The 19,667-nt window shown below is 36.7% G+C and overlaps 1 protein-coding gene across 2 annotated transcripts in view; it reads left to right on the forward strand.

The window, feature by feature from the left end:
• shroom4 (shroom family member 4) overlaps nucleotides 1–19,667 on the forward strand; it is a 41,923-nt gene that overhangs the window by 4,488 nt on the left and 17,768 nt on the right. For both annotated transcript variants that reach the window (XM_087790081.1, XM_087790082.1), the window contains exon 2: nucleotides 12,032–12,183. In XM_087790081.1, the coding sequence (XP_087646207.1) occupies nucleotides 12,032–12,183 (152 nt within the window). The remainder of the gene's footprint in view (nucleotides 1–12,031; nucleotides 12,184–19,667) is intronic.

Below are 19,667 nucleotides of genomic sequence, written 5' to 3' on the forward strand. Positions count from 1 at the left end.
CCTCCAGTAGCAATCTTCTCAGCAGGGGGCAGATGAGGATGCCATCAGATAGAGCTTCTATTGTCCACCACGTGAGAGGCTCCACATCCTTTGCCCAGACTCGCTGGCTAACCAAAAACATCTGGCAATGGAAGAAAAAAGGAATAGACTATATTTATACAAAGAACCAGCGTGAGGTGTAAACTACTGTTAGCATGACATTGTTGTCCTCTGTTGAAGGTTCTCCCTTTTAGTTTAACCAGATTGAAATTCATAAAATAAATAATCTTCCCCTTTCAAATCCTAGTGTGATACCCAACAGCAATGATAAAAAATTAGCTGAGTTGGTATGTTCAAGGTGAATTGTGTGTTTTTATGTTGGGGTGGGGTTGGAATGTTGTTATCTCTGATTTGTGGAGCCTTTGAGCTATTTCTCTGAGGCTATGTCTGGAGGCACACACTCTCAAGAAATCATTCCTCCTTGGACTGTTGGATTATCTATGACTAAGTAAATGCTTTGTCTTAACCTTAAATACAGTGTCCAAAAGAAACAGTTGTATTGCATGCATAGAGATATTATAACGTTTTGTTATTTTGTATTAGAGCTTTTTAATTGTCCTTAGTCCCTAAAACTGTGGGCCAGTGATTAAAATGTGTATAAACTATTCATCAGAGAAGAGTTTCACATGTTAATTCAGCAAATACATGGTTACTGATAAATGAGTGGGCATGGCAAATACTCATTACTATCATCTAAATTTATTCGTGGATTTTATTTTGGATAAAAATCATTTATCTGATTTATTTTCTATTGATCGTGAATGTCTGAAAGGTGTTTCTGTTTTGAAAAATTGAACATGCGCCTGTGAGTCTTGACAGATCAAGGTGCTTGATTAAGTCAATTTCACTCAAAAAAGAAACCTGTAAATAAGTGAAACACTAATTCCATATGCTTTATTTCTACCGCCTTTTATCTGTCGACATTAAACCAGCCCGTGGATGCTGGTCTGGAGTATCTTTTTCTGCTCGTCATGAGCTATACTTCTGTGGCGCGTCAGTGTTACATTCTCAGTGTATATCATTCGTCAAAAAAGACGTCTCTTATTTGTCTAATTCTCTGCATCACTTAACCACCACCGTGCTTACTAAACCTTTGAAGTGCATTATTTTTACAACCTTTACAATTCAACACCAAACAAGCCTTTTAATCCAGTTTCCTCTGTTATATCAAACTTCCTCTTGCTTAGACTTTTCACCAAAAATAACCTTGACATCATGTGTAGTTCTTGGTCATTAAGTCGGATTATGAAAAGCGGCATGTTGCTATTTGTATGTTTACATCTCTAGAACAACTTCTCAACCAGACTCCAAACCAATAGAATGCTCGAAACACACGATTATTATTCCATGCAACGCAGTCTACTACCCTTGTGGCAGAGGGAGTGGAGGTTTAGGTCTAAAATGACACAAGAGTCTCTTTGTTTACTGTATTTTCTCTCTCAGTTGTGCCTCCCTTCTGTCCTGTTGGTGAAACCTTCTTCCATTTCCTTAATTTTTGCAAAGAAGCTTTGTGCAGGAATGTCAATTTGGGTTTTGCGAGTCATAACTTTCCTCACGTTTCCTTACGGTGGTCAGAGGTTGAATGGAACTTTTGAGTGGGAAAATCAAATTAGTGGTCTACCCAAAAGTGGATTTGGGGGTGTGGTCCACTCTTTGTGGCTTTATTTATAAGGGAATCTTTTTTAATTGTTTGTTCATGTTTGAGCTTTCAGAGGTCTTTCATTTGGTACATATTTCGGTTTTTGATTAACAGTGTTTTACACTGATTTTCACCAGTGAAATGACAGGTATAAGTGCAATATTTGTTCACGTCCTCATTGAAAGACATTGTTGTGATGAAAATGGCTGTAACCGAGTGCAAAACATTTAAGAAGTACAAGAGTGGGATTATGGAATGGAACAGAAAAGAGGCAGCTTGTTGTTTAGTTTGAGGCAAATGGATTGAAAACGGAGAGGTGGGTGAGCACAAGTCGGATAAGGAAGGTGAGTAAAACTGCCAGAACGGTCTCAAATTAGATATCATCGACTTGACCCTCCACTTTCAAATCATTGTCATTTTGTTAGTTTTAACAAATCCTTACCAGACTAGTCGGATTATAGGCAACACCTTTCACTCTGGTTACTCGCAACCCTTCAGATTTATCTTCTTGAATAAAATACTGAACTTATATTGTGAATTGTTTTTAAAATGTTGATTTTGGTGGCTTTGAACTGAGGAGGGACAGAAATATTCAGTCACCAAATCATTAATCCACAGAAAGGGGGAGCACATTTTAGTCAATAGGGCAAGGTCATTTAGTGCACATTAGGAAGTTAATGTTTCACTCATACTCAAGTGTGTGTTTCTGTGTGTGTCTGTGCGATACATGCTAAGTCTCTTTATGACTTTGATGGATCAATCCAGCTAGCCTGCGGTCGCACTAGGCGGCTAACCTTTTAACCTTTGCTATTATCAGCACTAGGCACCGGATCTAATGGCTTCCATACTCCACCAGGAACACACAGCAAGGGGTGTGTCTTTGTGTATGCATTTGCAGACTTGTGTGTGAGAAAGAGTAGGGTATGTGTTACGGCCAACAACGCTCTAGATTAGGGGTATCCGAATTTATTGCAGGAGCCAAATGTGAAGAGTGACATATTACCAAGACTTATTGGATTAAGAAGTTCAAAATAAAAGCTCTTTTATTTTAAACCCTTTTCAGTATTTAGGAATTCGATAGAGTTTTCACTGTGCGGTGTTGTTATTTTAACTTATAGCTTTGTCATAAAAAGCTTTTGTGTTTGACAATGTCTGTACAGTTCATTATTAATAACTTTAATAAATGGTCCCCGAGCGGCACTTTAAAAATACCTGCTTTACATTTACTACAGGATGAGAAACTACAAGTAAAGTACTGATTTATACTGATATATATACTTCTTGTTTTTTTAACCCTCTGTCTTCCTCTGCAGCTCAAATCAATCCAACAACAATCTTAATTTAAATTCAACAGCAACAGTTGTTTTCTTCTGCTTCAATGACCAGTTCCTGTCATGTGACGTCCAGGCCACAACACGGTTTGTGTGTAACTGTCTCAGAAGTGGCTTGAGTTAAGTGTCATCACCTCAGATTATACTGGATTAGAGAGTCCACCCGCGAGCACAGGGGTTGTTGTGGTTAATTATGGGGGTTTGAGGCTAAGATTGTTTTATGATTCTGAGATGAGGATGAACAACGTGGCCAATGTTTGCATTTGTTTGAGTCAAGTGTTGCCAGGTCACTCCTTTGAAGGGTTTTGGAGAATCTTTGATGTGGCCAAGATGTAATGTCTGGCTTGTTTTGGCGGATTAAGAGAGATTCTGAGGGTATTAGTGATGCTTAAGGTGGTAAAAGCATATTTAGTATAAAGCAATAGGGTGCCTGCTCGGGTTACAGCCGTCAGTCAATCCTGCTTCCTCCCAAAGGTAATCAACAATGTATCAATATAAACATGTTTCGCCTCAATGGCGGATGTAATTTGATCCTCCTATCGATGATTTTGTTTCGCATATGTTGGCTAAGAATAATATAAAAAACCCTCAAAAAATCTTTGGACAATTCAATTTTATTAATTCTAGAATCAATAAAAATACAAGCATTTCCCTTATCATGCTTGTCTATATATGTTTGAATGCCCTTCTTTGTGGAAGATAAGAATATTAAAAGACTTTAGAATCTCAATCTTAATATTATTATATAAATATGTTTTATCTTTAAGATAAATTGATATATGATACTTTAAAAAAAATTTTTCACAGTTTGATAGCTTTAAAGCCGTTATCTTTACATTATTGGCAAATACACAAACCAAGGTATCCAAAATGAAAAATATTTATTCTCATCCTAGAACCTGGGCTTTTATAAATATACAACTTAGAGGACCCACCAGAAGGCAGGCACAGTACACTTTCAATAATTGCCGAAATATTCTGAATGAAAAGCAAACGGAAGACACCTCACAGTGGGCTGATTGTTTGAATTTAAGTTTTGTATATCACTGGAGGAATGTTGGAGTCAACGCTTTATTAAAAAGCCGACTCATCTCTTTGAGGAGGGAAATAGAGAGAATAGCCTGAAACCACTTTAGAGTGTTTAAAATTGGATTTATGATTTCTTCCCTGCGTGAAATCTCGCAGAATGAGAAGTTACGAGAATGAAGTCCATTATTATGTAATAATGGGCTTCATTCCTCCTGCTTCGGCAAGAACGTCCTGCTTCTTTCTGTATACACGCCTGTAGGAGTTGGAGACTTCCTGGATTGATGACACTGCACTGATAACATGGTTATTTGAAACTAGACTTGAACTTGAAGAACCAAGCCATTTTCAGTGGGCAAGACTTTTTTTCTATCTTTAAACAAACGTTAAACAAAACGTACTGATGAGTACAATAGAGTTCCAAGATCAATTTAAGAGATACTTAAATTAAAAAATTTGTTGCCCTTTAATGGACCCTAGTTTGAATAAGACTAATAGACCAGCCGTAAAGATGAGTAGATTTAGCCTATTGGTCCTCTAGTTTTGTACCATGATTTCAACCCTATTTTAAAGTCTTAATCCCAGAATGATAAAAGGTTTCCCCGTTCTCACTTTTATTTGAGCAGCATTTTGTAAACCTCTTGTAAAGCCAAGTTATTTTGTTTGACAGCGGACAAAAAGGAACATTGTATACACAACAAAACATTTATTTTCCTGTGTGAATCGGCAATAAATATTTCCAACTTCCGTGGTGAAGTGAAATTACCTTATATAGAACATTGTTTAACCGATTTAAGTATATTTAAGTAATTAAACTGATTTTAATGTGCAACAATCCGTAAGAAAAGTTTGATAGCGTAACAAGCGGTTGGCAGTGTGTAGGACACGTGGCTGTCACTCGCAGGAGAAGATGTGTGTCGAACGGTGCCACGAGAATCAAATGGAGGAAAACACGAAGACACATTCCTCTGAAACAAAACACACAGTGTTAACTTGAGAGATTGAGAGATGGCATGTGTTGGCCGGACAGCGTCTGTACACTCACATGCTGGTGCTAGGCCATGTGACTGGACTCAAAGGAGGTTTATGAGCTTCACCTCTGCAGATTCCACCAGAAGAGATGGTTATCGATCGCTGCCCAAGTAAAAACAAAACAAGCCTTTTCTCTCTTCTTTCCTATATTTTCATATGGCAAGTATTCACAGAACACATTACTCTTGAAAAAGTAGTAACTGCTTAAATAGTTTTGAACCGAAAACATGTCAAAACATCAGCTTTAAAATCTGCTGAAGTTGACTGTATCCTCTTGTCCTCAGTCATTGCCGGGATCCTTCGGGATTTCATTGTTCCTGTATCTCTTTTATTATTTCTTTTTTTCCTTGCACTTTATTTTTTCCAACTGTGCTGTTGTAAAAGTGTGTTTCCCCTCTGGGGGTGAATAAAGATTTTCTATTCTATTTCTATTCTATTTGGAGGATTTAATGACCGTTGCCATCTAGCATCGAAAAGTTTAATTGCAACACAAAAACGAACAAACGCTATTAACATTTGTATGTAGCTGTAAAATATCAATTCTGTATCGTATTGAAAAATAGCCCTGCAATATACCACTTGTGGAAATTTTCTTACACCACTAGTTGTAATGTTGTTAAAATATCTCTCTCTCTCTATATATATATATTACCATATTTTACTGACTATATGGTACACTTAAAGTCCTTTAATTTAATTAATCTACATTGCGTCTTTTAACCCTGTAAGCCTTACATAGATTCTGTTTATAATCTGGAATCTGTCAACGGACCCCTTTACTGATATTGCGCCTTTTATTACAGAATGCCTTTAGTCTGGAAAAAAGGTAATCACGATTTTATTGTGGATGAGTATGGCATATACCATCATAGTTGTGATGTTGGCACAATAGGCTTATTATGAAAAAGCAAATTGTTCACGTCAGGCTTTCCTCGTTGTAGTGCATGGTAGTGCCACCTAAGGGCCTGTTATGAGTACTACCTCTGTTTCTGTTTTTTCAAGGGAACAAAGTTCTTGTACATAATGTAGTAAACTTTAACATGAGTTACCTAAGTTAGCTACATTTGGATATTTGCGTAAACTAAGGTGAAACAACATTCAATATTTTTTCAAATAAAACAAATTATTCCTAAAGGTAAGAATTACACTACTTAGAATCTGCACATTCCAAAAAAACTAAGTGAAATGTTAAACATATACCTGGTTGAAAAGTTATAAATGAAGCCTAGAAGTCCCTTTAAACGGCTGCATTTGGTTTACCTGGAATAACTTTCTGTATTTTTTCCCTTTGTTTTGGGCTTCACCTCACTTGTCTCCCCACCAGGGTATTGAATTTGCTCCAACTGTGTCAGTGACCCAGGGTCTTCAGCTGTCTGAGGAGTGACGGCTCTGGGAATTTACGTCTCAGTTTGAGGTTTTGTCTTATTGAAACTCTTGATATGTGCTGTTAGAGGACAACCGCGGTTCATCTTGACCTCTGGGCTCAGTGCTGCTATACAGTGAGGATGCAAACACACATCAGACTTCTGGCGACCGTGGGAGCTGATCTTTTTCCATGTCGGCTCTTCCCCTTGTCCAGGCCCGATAAAGAAACCCTTGTGTGGACGTGGGTGTGAGGAAGGGAGGAGAACCTCTTATGGCTCAGGCTGCGGGGCAGAGGTTGATGACGGGTGTGTGTAAAGAGTGAAATAGCCTTCCGGAGTGTCACAGGAAATCAAACACCTAAATCTGTCAGTGATTGATGTGACAAGTTACAAAAAGACACTGAATAATATACACAAACTTTCTGCTTAACTTACTTGTTCAGCGAAAATTACAAACTGCAAACTGCAAACCTCTCTTAATTTCTTAACCAAATAAATCATTTAGACAATGTTTTTCTGCGACAAACACAAATAAGGCAATGTTCTCCCAGCACTATTTTGACACATTAACCCTTATGTCATGTCAGGAAAATAACAATTTTTAAACTTTTTTTCCGGTACAAAAACAAAGCTAAAGTTATGTCATTTACAAAACCGGGGCATGGCAACTTTTGCGACGTTTAGTGAGTGCTCATGGGAAATGTGGTCTCCCGTCGGGCTAAACATTACCACTTTAGTCCACTGCCGTCGCTCGGCTTAAAATCGCCTAGAGCTGCTTTAAACAACTTTCTGGCGGAACAATTAAAAAACACTTGTCGGGCCGTGTGATTTACTTTATAAAAGTGAATATAATGTAAAGTTTAGATTTATATTTATGTCATTTATAATGATGATGTATTACGCATTATGTAATTCACAGTTTTGTTACTTGACGAAATCTTCTTTATGCAAAATAAAATTCTTATCAAGGGACACGAGCGTGTACCAAAAGTCATGTGCATGTGTATATATTTCTTGTTTGCATTTATCTTCAAGTCACTTTTTCTCAAACAATTCATTCAGTCAAAATATAAACTGCGATAAATAATTGCCTCAAAGGTATAATGTTAAATATTAAGATTGAAAAAAAATTTGAAAGGGCCAAGTACCTTTTAAAAAAAAAAAAAAAAAAAAAAAAAAAAAAAGCTTCAAAGAAATCCAACATTTTCCCACTGCTGTCTTCTGTATCCTCACGGAGTTGAGTTTAATTTGGAAAAGGAAAATACTTGCAATGTTTCCGCATTATTCTTCTGTTACCAGAAGTGGAAAAGTTGGTTAAAAGAAAACCAAACATCCTCACAGGATATGTTAAAAAAGGCCAATATTTGTTGTTTCCAACAGTTTTCTTTGTAGTTGACACACACAAGCTTTTCTGTCTTTTGTTGGCACCGACAATGAAAGAGAATACACACCCACAGGGGCTCATGCGGCACATCAGCAGTCGGGCCGATGGTTCTATTTCAGAAACTTAGAAGTTTAGTTTCTTAATGAATTTGTGGTATAAAGCTGGAGATTAATACACATTTGTCTTTATGCATGGGATAATTGGTGTTTTAGTCTGCTTGAAATAAATCCTTGTTCTTTGTCATTTCAGTGAATTTGACATCAACCACTCCAACTCTGCCTTCTTCAGAAGATTGTGACGCATTAATTATCAGATTATCCAGAGATTAAGTACAAATAAATGTAATGACCTGTGTTTGCCCAGAGTGTTTCCCATGTGACTACCTCATGAGTGGCTAGGCTCTTTTAAACCACCTTCTTTATACACATTGAAGCTGTTTTACTGTGATCGTCCACCAGATAAGCAGTTCAAGGCCTTTTCAATTCAATTATTTTTTAATTAAAAAATTAAAGAATTTAAAAGAATTTACGAGTAACAGCCATTGTGCATTCTGAAGTAGGCGGGAAATGTGACTAAAGGTGTAAGAAAATATCGATACACCTAAACATCGCCATACTGTTGTTCAAGATATTGTCTTTTACAATATTTTTTGGCTTTCATGTCATATTTCATTGTAAATCAATTATTTTGTGGTTTATATTTAAACTAAGTGTGTATAATATTAGCAAATATTGACGCGTTTGTTTATTTATTTTCCATTTAACTTCTCAGGCACTAGATGGCAGCAATCATTACGTCCTCCAGAGCTAAAGGAACAATAAAATCCCTCGAGATCTGAAGTCTCTAAATACTGCAATGCCAGAGTCAAGTACTATGGTACTACCAATTTATTTTTTGTTCTACAGTATCGCAATGTATCTAGACTCGTCCAATTGATAGACGAGCAGACCTCCTCAGATCACATGGTTGTGTGAAGTTTCTGCCTCATCTCATTTAAAATGCCAACATCTCAACTTAATTGAAATAAATAGTCACTGCAGTAAAAACATTGGCCGCTTTTTTTGTTTGTTTTTCCTCTCCTTCAATCTTGATGGTGGCAGCTTCTACTTGCGTCACACCGTGTGGGAACTTCACAGGCTTGTTAATCTTGGTCAACTTGTGACTTGACATGTTATTATTTGGTCAAGCAGCAGTCATTAGTTTATCAACAATATTATCTTGGCAGGGATTTTGAAACGTCGAACCCTAAATTAATCTTTCTTTTTCCATATTTGGCTTCCTGAATGTACTCCAGTTTCCTCCAGGTGACCAAAACTTGTATTAATTAATAACCAGGTCTGTATTGGCAAGAATCTGGCAAAACAACATGTATCACGATACAGGGGCAACAATACGTATGAACGAGACTCTGGTGTTGCAGAATTTACAGACCACATGACTTTTGACTCGTGACTGCTTTCATTTGGTTTGAAACCAAAATATGTCCAAACATCAGCTTTAAGCTGCTGGAGTCGACTGTATCCTCTCGTCCTCAGGATTTTGCTGGTAGTCATTGTTCCTTTAACTGTGAAGGACTTTTTGATGGCTGCCATCTAGTGGCCCCTTGTTTAATTGCAACACAAAAATAAACAATCGCTGCAAATATTCAAATATTTTTATTGTAAATAATACAAAATGTAAGTATTTTATTTTACACACACTTTATTGAAATATAAACCATAACTATTTCTCACACTCCTACTATCCTGATACCCCTTACCCTTTGTAGCTGGGATAGACTGATGAGCTAAAATGGATTAGATGACACTGTAATTTAAAAATTTGGGTTTTGGAAGTTTATACAAATACTCTCTCTATATACAAAGCTAGTGTGTTTAAGTTACACTGAAATTCTCTGTGGCTTGTGTGTATTTATACTCACCGGCTGCTTCCAAAATCCTCCCAAAGGTCTAGAAGTAGTCATTTTCTGTGTTCTGACCATTCCGTAATGTGAGGTTTAACATGCCGAGGTTACACATGTTTGGACAGCGCCTTCCACTGTTGTACTCAAACCAAACACCGGAGCAATCAAGCCTTCTCCTGCTGTTTAATATCAGATGTTGTTGTTTTGTGTAGATCACCTCTGTCAGGGCAGCTCACAAACACACCTGGACAATAAAAACGTGAAAGAAATCTCCACCGTGGGATCTACAAGCCTTTTGTCAAGTACATTAATAGACCTGGGGTTTGATGAAGAGGCAGTTGTTTCCCTGCAGTTTTCAGTGTGTGTGTGTGTCAGGTGATCACTTGATGACGACAGCCTTTGGGCAGTCTGGGATCAGGTTCTTTCACAGATTATTCTGATGGACACTTTTCCGCTCCACACGGGCACAAGCATAATTTTAAAAGTAAAAGCTTGTGTTTGACCCGCTTGTGATTTCTTGCAGCTCACAGAGGAGACATTCTTCTCTGTTTGTCAGTGCCTGGGGTGACCTCACCATGTCTGGACAGCCATGTAGGTCAGACTCCAGAATGAAGCTTCATGAAACTGACATGTCACAGCTGAATTTGAGGAAAGTTAATGCCGTTAATGGTTAAATCCAAATGTCGCATGGTAACCAACATTTTCTTTGACGAGGGGAGAAAGCTGTGGATGTGTAATTGTGGCTGTTTCACTGACACATCCTATTCTATATATTCTTCCTAAAACATTTATGTTATATTTCTTACATTTATACCACATTAACCATTTCAATGTGGCCTTCATGTTCCAGTTGACATGACATGCAAAAAAGGCAGGAAAACCTTTTGGTTTCATGTTTTTGAGAATTTTATTTGGAATAATGTTTTTCTAATAACTAAGTTATAACTAGAAGAATGGAGATTACCTTAAATATTATTCTGATGTCCATCTAGTTAGCATCTAATACATTTTTAATTGCAGTTGATGACTGCTTAGAACAGTGGGGTTTTTTTTAAGGTAGGTCCGCCAGTAGACACTGCGAGGCTCAGAAAACTGGAAGGAAGGGAAGAATGCTATTTAATGTAATGTAAAACATTTCACTCTTTTTTGGTTTACTCTCGATCATGTTAATATCTGTACTGTTTTTTCCCCTTTAATTACATCTTCTGTAGTTACTGTACACAAGTTCTTCCGTTTTGTCTTATATATTATTTCTACACTATAAAACGTATTTATTCATGATGATTTTTTTCAATTTTCATAATTATTTAACCATGAGATTTCTGTGATTACTATTTTTCTAAAACTCACTAGCGGTGTGAGAAGAAACTAGACACTTAAATGTCGCAATTTTGTATTACTATTAAACAGCGTCAATGTAAAAAAAAAGAAAGAAAACGATTACTTTTTTGGCTTTATAGTCATATTTTGTTACATTTTTTTTTTTTTATCATAGTTATTTTATGGTTTGTATTTCATTAAAGTGTTGATAAAATATTTTTATTTATTTAATTACAATTTATATGTAAAAATTCTAGGCGTTCAGTAATTTTTGTGTTTTAATAAAACTTCCTCGACAGTTTTTGGTTTCAAAACAAATTAAGACATTTATGATTTTGTCAGGAGTGTAAATTATGCACCAGAAGAGTACAATATAAATATCCTTGATCCTACAGTATCACAATATATTGTTATATATCGTATCAGTGTATCGTATCTGTTTTCAAAAAAAATAAAAATATACTACTTAAAGTGTAGTTTGGAGAAAGCCCCAGAGATTAATTTGATAATTGATGATCCAGAGAACAAATTGCCGTCGAGAACGTGGCTTGACTCACTTAGTTCAGCACTAATAGTGTCTTGAAAGAACACCATTAGTGAGTCGTCGCTCTTTCTCTCCGCTGGGGTGATTCATGGTGGAACACAAACCTCTGCGCTCGTCCTTCAGCACACTTGTCAAAGTTTCACCCACAGCAGCCTGAAAAACACTCTGAAACATCCCAGCAATGCTTTAACAAGTCAGGCTTCACCACTGTGTGACCCACAGTCACCACTGTGCCAAACACACACTGAGTGCTATTACAGAAGAATGTGATGGATTTCTACGGGATGTTTGCAACTGTTTTAGAGATGCTCTAGAAGCCAATGTCGTCGTGGAGACGGAGCCAGTCGACTCCAAAATGGGTTTTCGTCAAACGCGTGCTTGGGAATGTGTTTGTCTGTACAGACTGAATGAAGCGTGTATCTCACCCTGGTGTCTCTCGTATCATCCAGATTGAAGATGAAGGGAAGGCGGCCGAGTGCAAGAAGCTAAAAGTGGGAGACGAGCTCATCAATATCAACGGGTCGTTGCTGTACGGCAGCAGACAGGAAGCCCTCATCCTCATCAAGGGCTCATACAGGATTCTCAAGCTCACAGTCCGAAGGTAAACACGTTCCAGACGCTTCAATTGATGACTCTACAATACCACACTTAAAATAAAAAACGTTTGTGATATAACTGTTTTTGTTGAGAAACAAGATAAAAGGTCAAGAGTCCAGACCATTTCCTGATGTCAGCGTTCTCTGATTGAGATTGACCTCTAACCTCAGGGTGTTTTTTAAAAGGGCACCCAGTAAACTGATAAACAAGGAAGAGTGGACGTGTGTAATTGTGGCTGTTGATTTAGCAATTTTATTTCCTAAGCAAACAAGCTGAGTGGAAAAGGGTGAAAGGTCAGCAGGGAGACAGCACAAACACGGATGCAACAACAATATCACTAAAGTTACCCCATACATTTATAATACAATCAAAATTTGTTATTTAATTACTTACTTTGTTTCAAAACATTCCTTTAGTTCTTTTCAAGCAGACTAATACACCAATTACTCAATTATTTTTCATTTAAAAATGTGATGCTCCAGCTGTTGACTGTGGCATCTCAGTTTAAACCACGACTTGGGCAAGGTATGGCTCTTTAAGTTTTTCTTGTGGCCCTCATGAGCTCAAACATCATGTAGAAACTAAAGTTTTATTTTATATCTATTTATTTTATTTATTGCTAGTCTCTCAATAAAGAAACATATTTGAGTCAAAATATCATTTAAATCTTGTAAGAAGTTATATAAAATGCAAAAATATAATGATTTTAGAATATTAAGCTTGATTTTATTAATTGATTTATACTTATTTTTATACTCACTCTATTTTATAAGTGATTGTTACTCACAACAGCTGTAAAATGTGGACCCTAAAGAAATGTGGTTTAACCGATTGGTGGCGCCTCTCAGTGGGCACCAATGGTAAGGCAGAAAATATTTTTTTCATTCTTATTCTTTACACTGTAGATTGCATATTTAGATTTTTCAATATTCCCTCTAGCTCTTTTCCACACAAACGGGCTGTATAAACAATATATTTTTTTGGGTCTACAGCCGTTACTTTGTCCCCGTGAACAGCTGTTCAGCTGAACACTCATCTGGTTCCAGCTTTGAAACTGGATCAGTGATTCTGCTGCTGTTTCTGCCTCAGGCGGAGCCCTGACTAATGTTGTTAGACATACACAAGCAAAAATTTACAGTACAAATGCACATTCATGGACGGACGGAGAGACTGACAGGCACGGAGGGCTGCAGGAATGCCACTGTTTACTGGCGTCCCACCCTGTTCTATCTGGCATGTGTGTCAGAGGCTGGTAGGACGGTTTGGGGTTTTTCCCAGTTGTTGTGTGTGTGTGTGTGTGTGTGTTGGAGTGAATATTCAGATTGTAGAGACTTACACTTTCTTCTTCAATATATGTTTCCTTGTGAATGTCGAATACATTTTTCAGTTTTGGTCTTCATAGTTTGCATGTTTATTTTGCAATCATGTCACAACATTTGGTCAGTTTAAAAAAGTTGGGTTGATCTTTTCTTACAAAGTAATTCAATGATGAAGATTGTTTGTTATTTGTCAAGGTCATAATGTCTTAAATGTTTTTCTTGGTCAGTTTCTTTCTGTTTCTGGTCACATGAAGTCACAAGAAACTGGCTTAAAATTAGTCCATAAATGACTTGATACCTTCTGCTTGTAATCTGAACTGATCGCCCACTCGTGAACTAAACCCACTTTAATTGACATGTGACCAAAACTGGCAGAGGGGAGTGAGAGTCTTTTTAAAAAATGTATTAAAAGGACATGGAAAGTAGTCACGCAAATACTACCGTACGTTTTCTGGATGCTTGGCTCATGCAGACGGAAAAGAATCATGGGTCAAGAGCCAGAGCTTATTAACACCTCATTTAGGGACACAAAGGGACTGTACATAAGGTTGATAGATGTTTTACATCTATGTTTCGGTTTTCGTGACCCAGAGGACCAGTAATGGCTCGGTTAAAACCTGTGTAAAGTTATATCACCATGTATTAATGTCTCTGGTGGCACCAACATGTCTTGGTTCGTCTCAGTGAATGATTTGAAAAAACATTTAAAAGTCAAAGTCAAAAAGTCAAAGAGCTGATGTCTGGACTTTGTTCATGAATTGTTTATGTTTTAAAGCAGCACTATTTAACATGTAAAACATTTTTTGCATATTCTCATGATAATTTATGTATTGACAAAATACTTTATCCCGTTTCTACATTGTTCTGGCACCAGGGGAAAGTAAATACTAAAGTAAATATAGCAATTTTTTTTATCATGCTGACGGCTATAAACATCATTTTTTTGTTACTTATATTACACAATAAATAGTTGTTGTTAAAGTATGTTACTATTAGGGGTGTGTATTTACAATAATCTGCTGATACAATAAGGATCACGATAGAGCAACAATATGTGATACTGTAGATATAGTTGTAGTATTGTCCTTGTAGTACTTGACTCTGACGTTGCAGAATTTACAGACAACATGACTCTTGATGAAGTTTCATTGGTTTTGAAATCAAAACATGTCAAAAAATGAGCGTTAAAAGCTGGTGGAGTTGACTGTATCCTCTAGTCATCACCGGGATTTCTTGGGATTAGATTGTTTCTTTAGCTATGGAGGACGTAATGACTTCTGCCATCTATAAACCATAATGTAATCGTGTCTTAATTATAAAACAAATGCTGTGAACATTTGCATGTTAATTGTAAATATATTATATATATATATTTTTTTTTTCTCAAACCACACTTGCACATTATTGCCATATAGTATATATACATTTAAATGAAATAAGAATAATCAAATCGTGGCCTAAGTAATTATAAAACCGCCATCGCAGTTTTTACTTTTTTACATTGCGCCACATTCAATTAGAAACCTGCACGATAAATATCTATTTTTAATGATATGAATGAGGAAGAAAATATATATATATTTTTTTTACTCTTTTCAGTAGTAGTAGAAGTTCTGTAAGCTGGCTTTTTGCCAAACAGTATTTAATTTCACTTTTATGGGCCTTTACCTCATATGATTTTCAATCTGCTCATTTTCTTGTTATGTTAAGCTCAATTAAAGTTCACTTAACTGAAGCAGAGACCGGCAGCATTATTATTATATACATTTATGTCAGGAAAACGAGGAAATGGCGTTCCCAAGTGTAAAACTTTACTGTGGGACCATGAATAAGCGCTTTTATGAAGGAGCATGAAAGAAAAAAAATGTTCAACATGGATTAAATTGTATGTATATGAAGAGAGAGAGAATGCATGTGAAGCTTGCGAGCAAAAATGAGGGTTTGGATGAAGAGTTGAAAAATGGTGCTATTGTGTGAGATTCCAAAGATTGTGGTTTAGAAACTTTGCTTTTATGAAGAAAGTTTTTTATGATGGATCTAGTCTGAAATAGTGATGGCATTTGTTAAGAAGGAAGGAAGGAAGGATCAAGGATACAGGTTTCACATCTTTTTTTTAAATCTTTTATTTTGTGTATCGTTGATATTGTTGGTTCTGTTAAGCATCAAGCATGTAAATAGTGGATTAAGATGAGAACATGTTTTGTATTATATGAGTTCGAAAATTGTATTATTTATCTATTGTCCCTTTGAGAGAAACACAAGTCAGAATAACACTAAATCAATTACCATTTACAGCTTGTAGACTCAAAATTACATTATGATTCATACTGTTGCTAAATCAAAGATGCTAATAAACATGTGCAGTAAAACAGCAGACTTGCTTATATATTCTTGTCTTGAAGTTGTTAACACAATTCTTTGCTACTTCTCGTGGTAAGTGTGTATTTCCGCTCAATGTGTTCAAGCAGTTACAGTCTATCATTCACTTATTGTCATGTTGCTCGATGTATTTATTCGTTAATGAGGTCCAGATCAAGCTATCCTCCCAGAACACTTTGGGCCGTCTTGTTCTGCTGGTACATATTCAGGCTGTAGACTCTGTCATTTAAATTATGGGAAACCACAGGAATGAACTTTTCTGTCCAGCAGTTCAGTCGAATGACAAATGGCGTTTTGTTTGGTTCCATTTTTGTTTTTTATTCCATCACTGGCGGTTTCTTTGACCATAATATAGTAAAAATCCAAGCCACTCTACTTTAAGTAAGAAGAAAATGTTTATCTGTTCCATTTTTAAAAGCATTAGTAAGTGATCTTTGAATGTGTTTTTTATTTTTTAAATACTATTCCTGTTGTGCATGGATGCTATGTTATCATGTTTTGAAGAGATATATAAATATCAATGGTCTGTAAAAAGATTTTGCAGTTGTAGTTGATCTCAGTGTGTTAAGACTGCTCCATATTTGTTTATTTTAGGTGAGGTCCTTACCTAAATAGAGATGTAGAAATCTTCTTGGATGCTTAGGGTTTTTCTGTGCATGAAGAAAGGTTGTCTTACTGACCTGGAAATGTTGCATTCATTGTGCTTCCTGTTTCTGTTTTTGTCGACCTTTTGTGAGAGAGACCCAAGTGTACTTTGTGTGCGTTTTTTCAGCATGTGCGTTACAGGCAAGAAAGGACATTCTTGCATTTGGGTATAATTTCCTGTCCTTCCCAAGTTTCCCATCCCTGTATCCTGTCCAGCTTTTAACGGATCTGCAAATATCTGTGTGATGTGAACAAGAAGAAGCGGTTGTGACGGGATGTGAACAAAGTGCTGTGGTTTATTCCATGTCGCTGATGGAAGAGGAAATGACTGTTGAGCTGCAGGTGTGCCTAAAGGGCTTCTTCACAACACAAAATCAAATGGTTTATAGTAAATTTCCATGAAAGTTGGAGGAAGCGTTTCATAAAATCCTACGGTACTGTGGCGTGTTCACCTGGATTTCTGACTTAAATATGAGGTCACTACTGCTTGCATACTGATAAATATTGAGGAGGTATTGAGCATTTCCTGTTTTAAGCAAAAGCTAAACTTAACAATCTCTATAAGTAATTGGAGAAACACTTTAAAAATGTTTTATATACCTGTTAATCCTTCTGTTACACCTTAAACTATAAAAAAGCATCTTTTTTTTTCTTTCTAGAAAACGCATTACAGCAATTTTTAAAATGTATTAAACTGATTTAATGAGCTAAACGTATATATATATATATATATATATATATAGATACACACACACACACACACACACAGAGAATATTGGTCGACAGTGAGTTACGTGGCAGCCGGAGGAATGAAATCATAATCACAGGAGAGGTTGAGGCAGATTCTGTCTTGATAAACAGGACTTACGACATTGGTCTTTCATCTTTACTCAGTTTTTTCATCTATGTTGCTCATGAGCTAAACATTTATTTTTGCCAAATGACGAACTGAGAGGAGGCTGACCAGATGAAAGACTGGAGGCTGGGAAATTGGGGAAAGAAAATATAGAAGTCAGTTTCAAGTGAAGTTTTTTGAATTTGCTTGAAACAAGACTATAATTCAGCTGTTTTGAAAATTGGGATGTGTGGAGGAGGTGAGTTGTGAGTTGCCAGTCGATAAACTCTTTGAGTCTAGTTGGAGAACTTAAAAAATAGCTTCATGTTTAAGTATTCATTATTACACAATTCTGACTGAAGAGTAAAAGAATAAAATCTAATGGTAAATATGACCGACTTAAAAAAGAGATGTTTGTACTCAAACAAAGAAACTCATTCACACACAAACACACACACATCCTGTGTTTAGATTTTTCTACCACAGGGTCCCGCGAGACCTGGGCAAGACGGAGGTCTTTGGTGCCAAGAACCATGAAACACAAAAGTCTGCCCCCCATCACTCTTCCTAAAACGAACAATAGGCATACTTAGCATTCCTCAAGATCTCCTACACACACACATAGACACACACAAGTTGTCAATCTTGTCACACACACAAACTAAAACACAGACTTCTGGGTCCGATTAGAGCCACGGCCATGAACAGCTTAGCCTCGACTCTGAATTATGGACAGTGTCAGAGTGTTCTAGTTATCAGGTTTCTCGATATTCCCAGGAGTGACAGGTTTGGACCCAGTTAAAAGATGTGTGGGTTCCTTTCATGAGGTTAGCATTCATGGCGAGAAGATGCCCAGACTACGTAAACCATTTACTGCTTGTCAACAACAACATTACCAGCAATTAGTCTGTACATTTGCACCACCATGGGGAGCTCTAGCAACTTTTACTGTGCAATAGTAGAGGCCAGCTGGTCAGCTAATAAATAAGGAGTCATTTTGTCCACTGGAAACCCAAGTTGGCTACCGCGGTGGCTTGTTTAATATACAATTAAGAATGTTACTTAAAATCAGCGTATTTTAAGCCCATCTATTGTTTGTATGAACCCGAGAAACCATTTGTGAGCGGTATGTGTGCTGTCTCTGCGTGTGGTCTGTTACGGTTATCTGTCCGCCTTGGCCTGGTTTTTATTAACTGGACCATTAAACTTGGACTCCGTGATACATGACACTGCTACGACCTACCTAACACTCTCGAAAACACACAGACGGACAAGATTTGCCTTGGATCCAGACAAAAGACAAAGAAGAAAACATGGTAACATTTTTGAAGAAGGGGTAAAAAGTAAAAATGTTTTGCAATAAAATAAATGTTAATACTGCAATAATCTAAACATACCTAAAATACATGTTGTTACAATGTACACTACTACCTAACTTCCTAAAATCCTGTTTTTTACCACTAACCTGCAAATCAGTTACGATATTAAAATGCAAGACACAGCACACAAAATATATTAGAATGTGTGTAAGGAGGTTATTTATGCCTGGCTGTTTGTCTTGACAAACCATCATATTAAAAAGAGTACAAACATGACGTATTGTATGTAGAATTTCTGTAGAAAAGACTCTTTACAGTGTCTCAGTCAGCGAAGGAAATACAGCATAGAACGACAAATGGTCATAACTCTGCTTCATGCATCTCGGAGCCAACAAACCCTAACAAGTTCAATATTTATTTTTAACCGACATGATCACCTTGGGCAAAGCATGACGTAGGTCAGAAGGAAGCAAGACATCAGGGGAAAAGATCACGCTGACATTTTGGGAAAATATTCCAAATATTCACTTGTATAATTCATCTGAATTGAATGAATGATTCTCAATATCTGCTAACAAATGGGAGCCATGGGAATTAATTCAATATTCCACAAAGAGCAGCTGACGGAGAGGGACCTGAATCAGTTCTGGGAAAATGTCTCCATTTCCTTGTTATATCAGCTGACACTGGTTATTTTTTTCTTTTTACTTTTGATGGAAGTGTTTAAATCTTGAAAATCTCACTTGTGTTTGTCATATTGGAGTTCTTCCATCTCTGTGGTATTTATCATTACTGTTTTTTAAAGATAGATTTTTTTTGACAGATTCTTTTTAACCCATTTGACACATCAAAAGGCTTGTTACTGTTACGTTTACTTGGAATGTAAGCCTGTAAACTTGTGAAAATGTAAGTCTTCATAGAAAGTCAGAATATTGTGTCTGAAATTTACAAGCTTCTCACAGATTTCTGAGGAGAGTCTAAGTTACAGAAA

This window comes from Callionymus lyra, chromosome 4 (assembly GCF_982586985.1).
Source record: "Callionymus lyra chromosome 4, fCalLyr1.hap1.1, whole genome shotgun sequence".
Classification (NCBI taxonomy): Eukaryota; Metazoa; Chordata; class Actinopteri; order Syngnathiformes; family Callionymidae; genus Callionymus; species Callionymus lyra.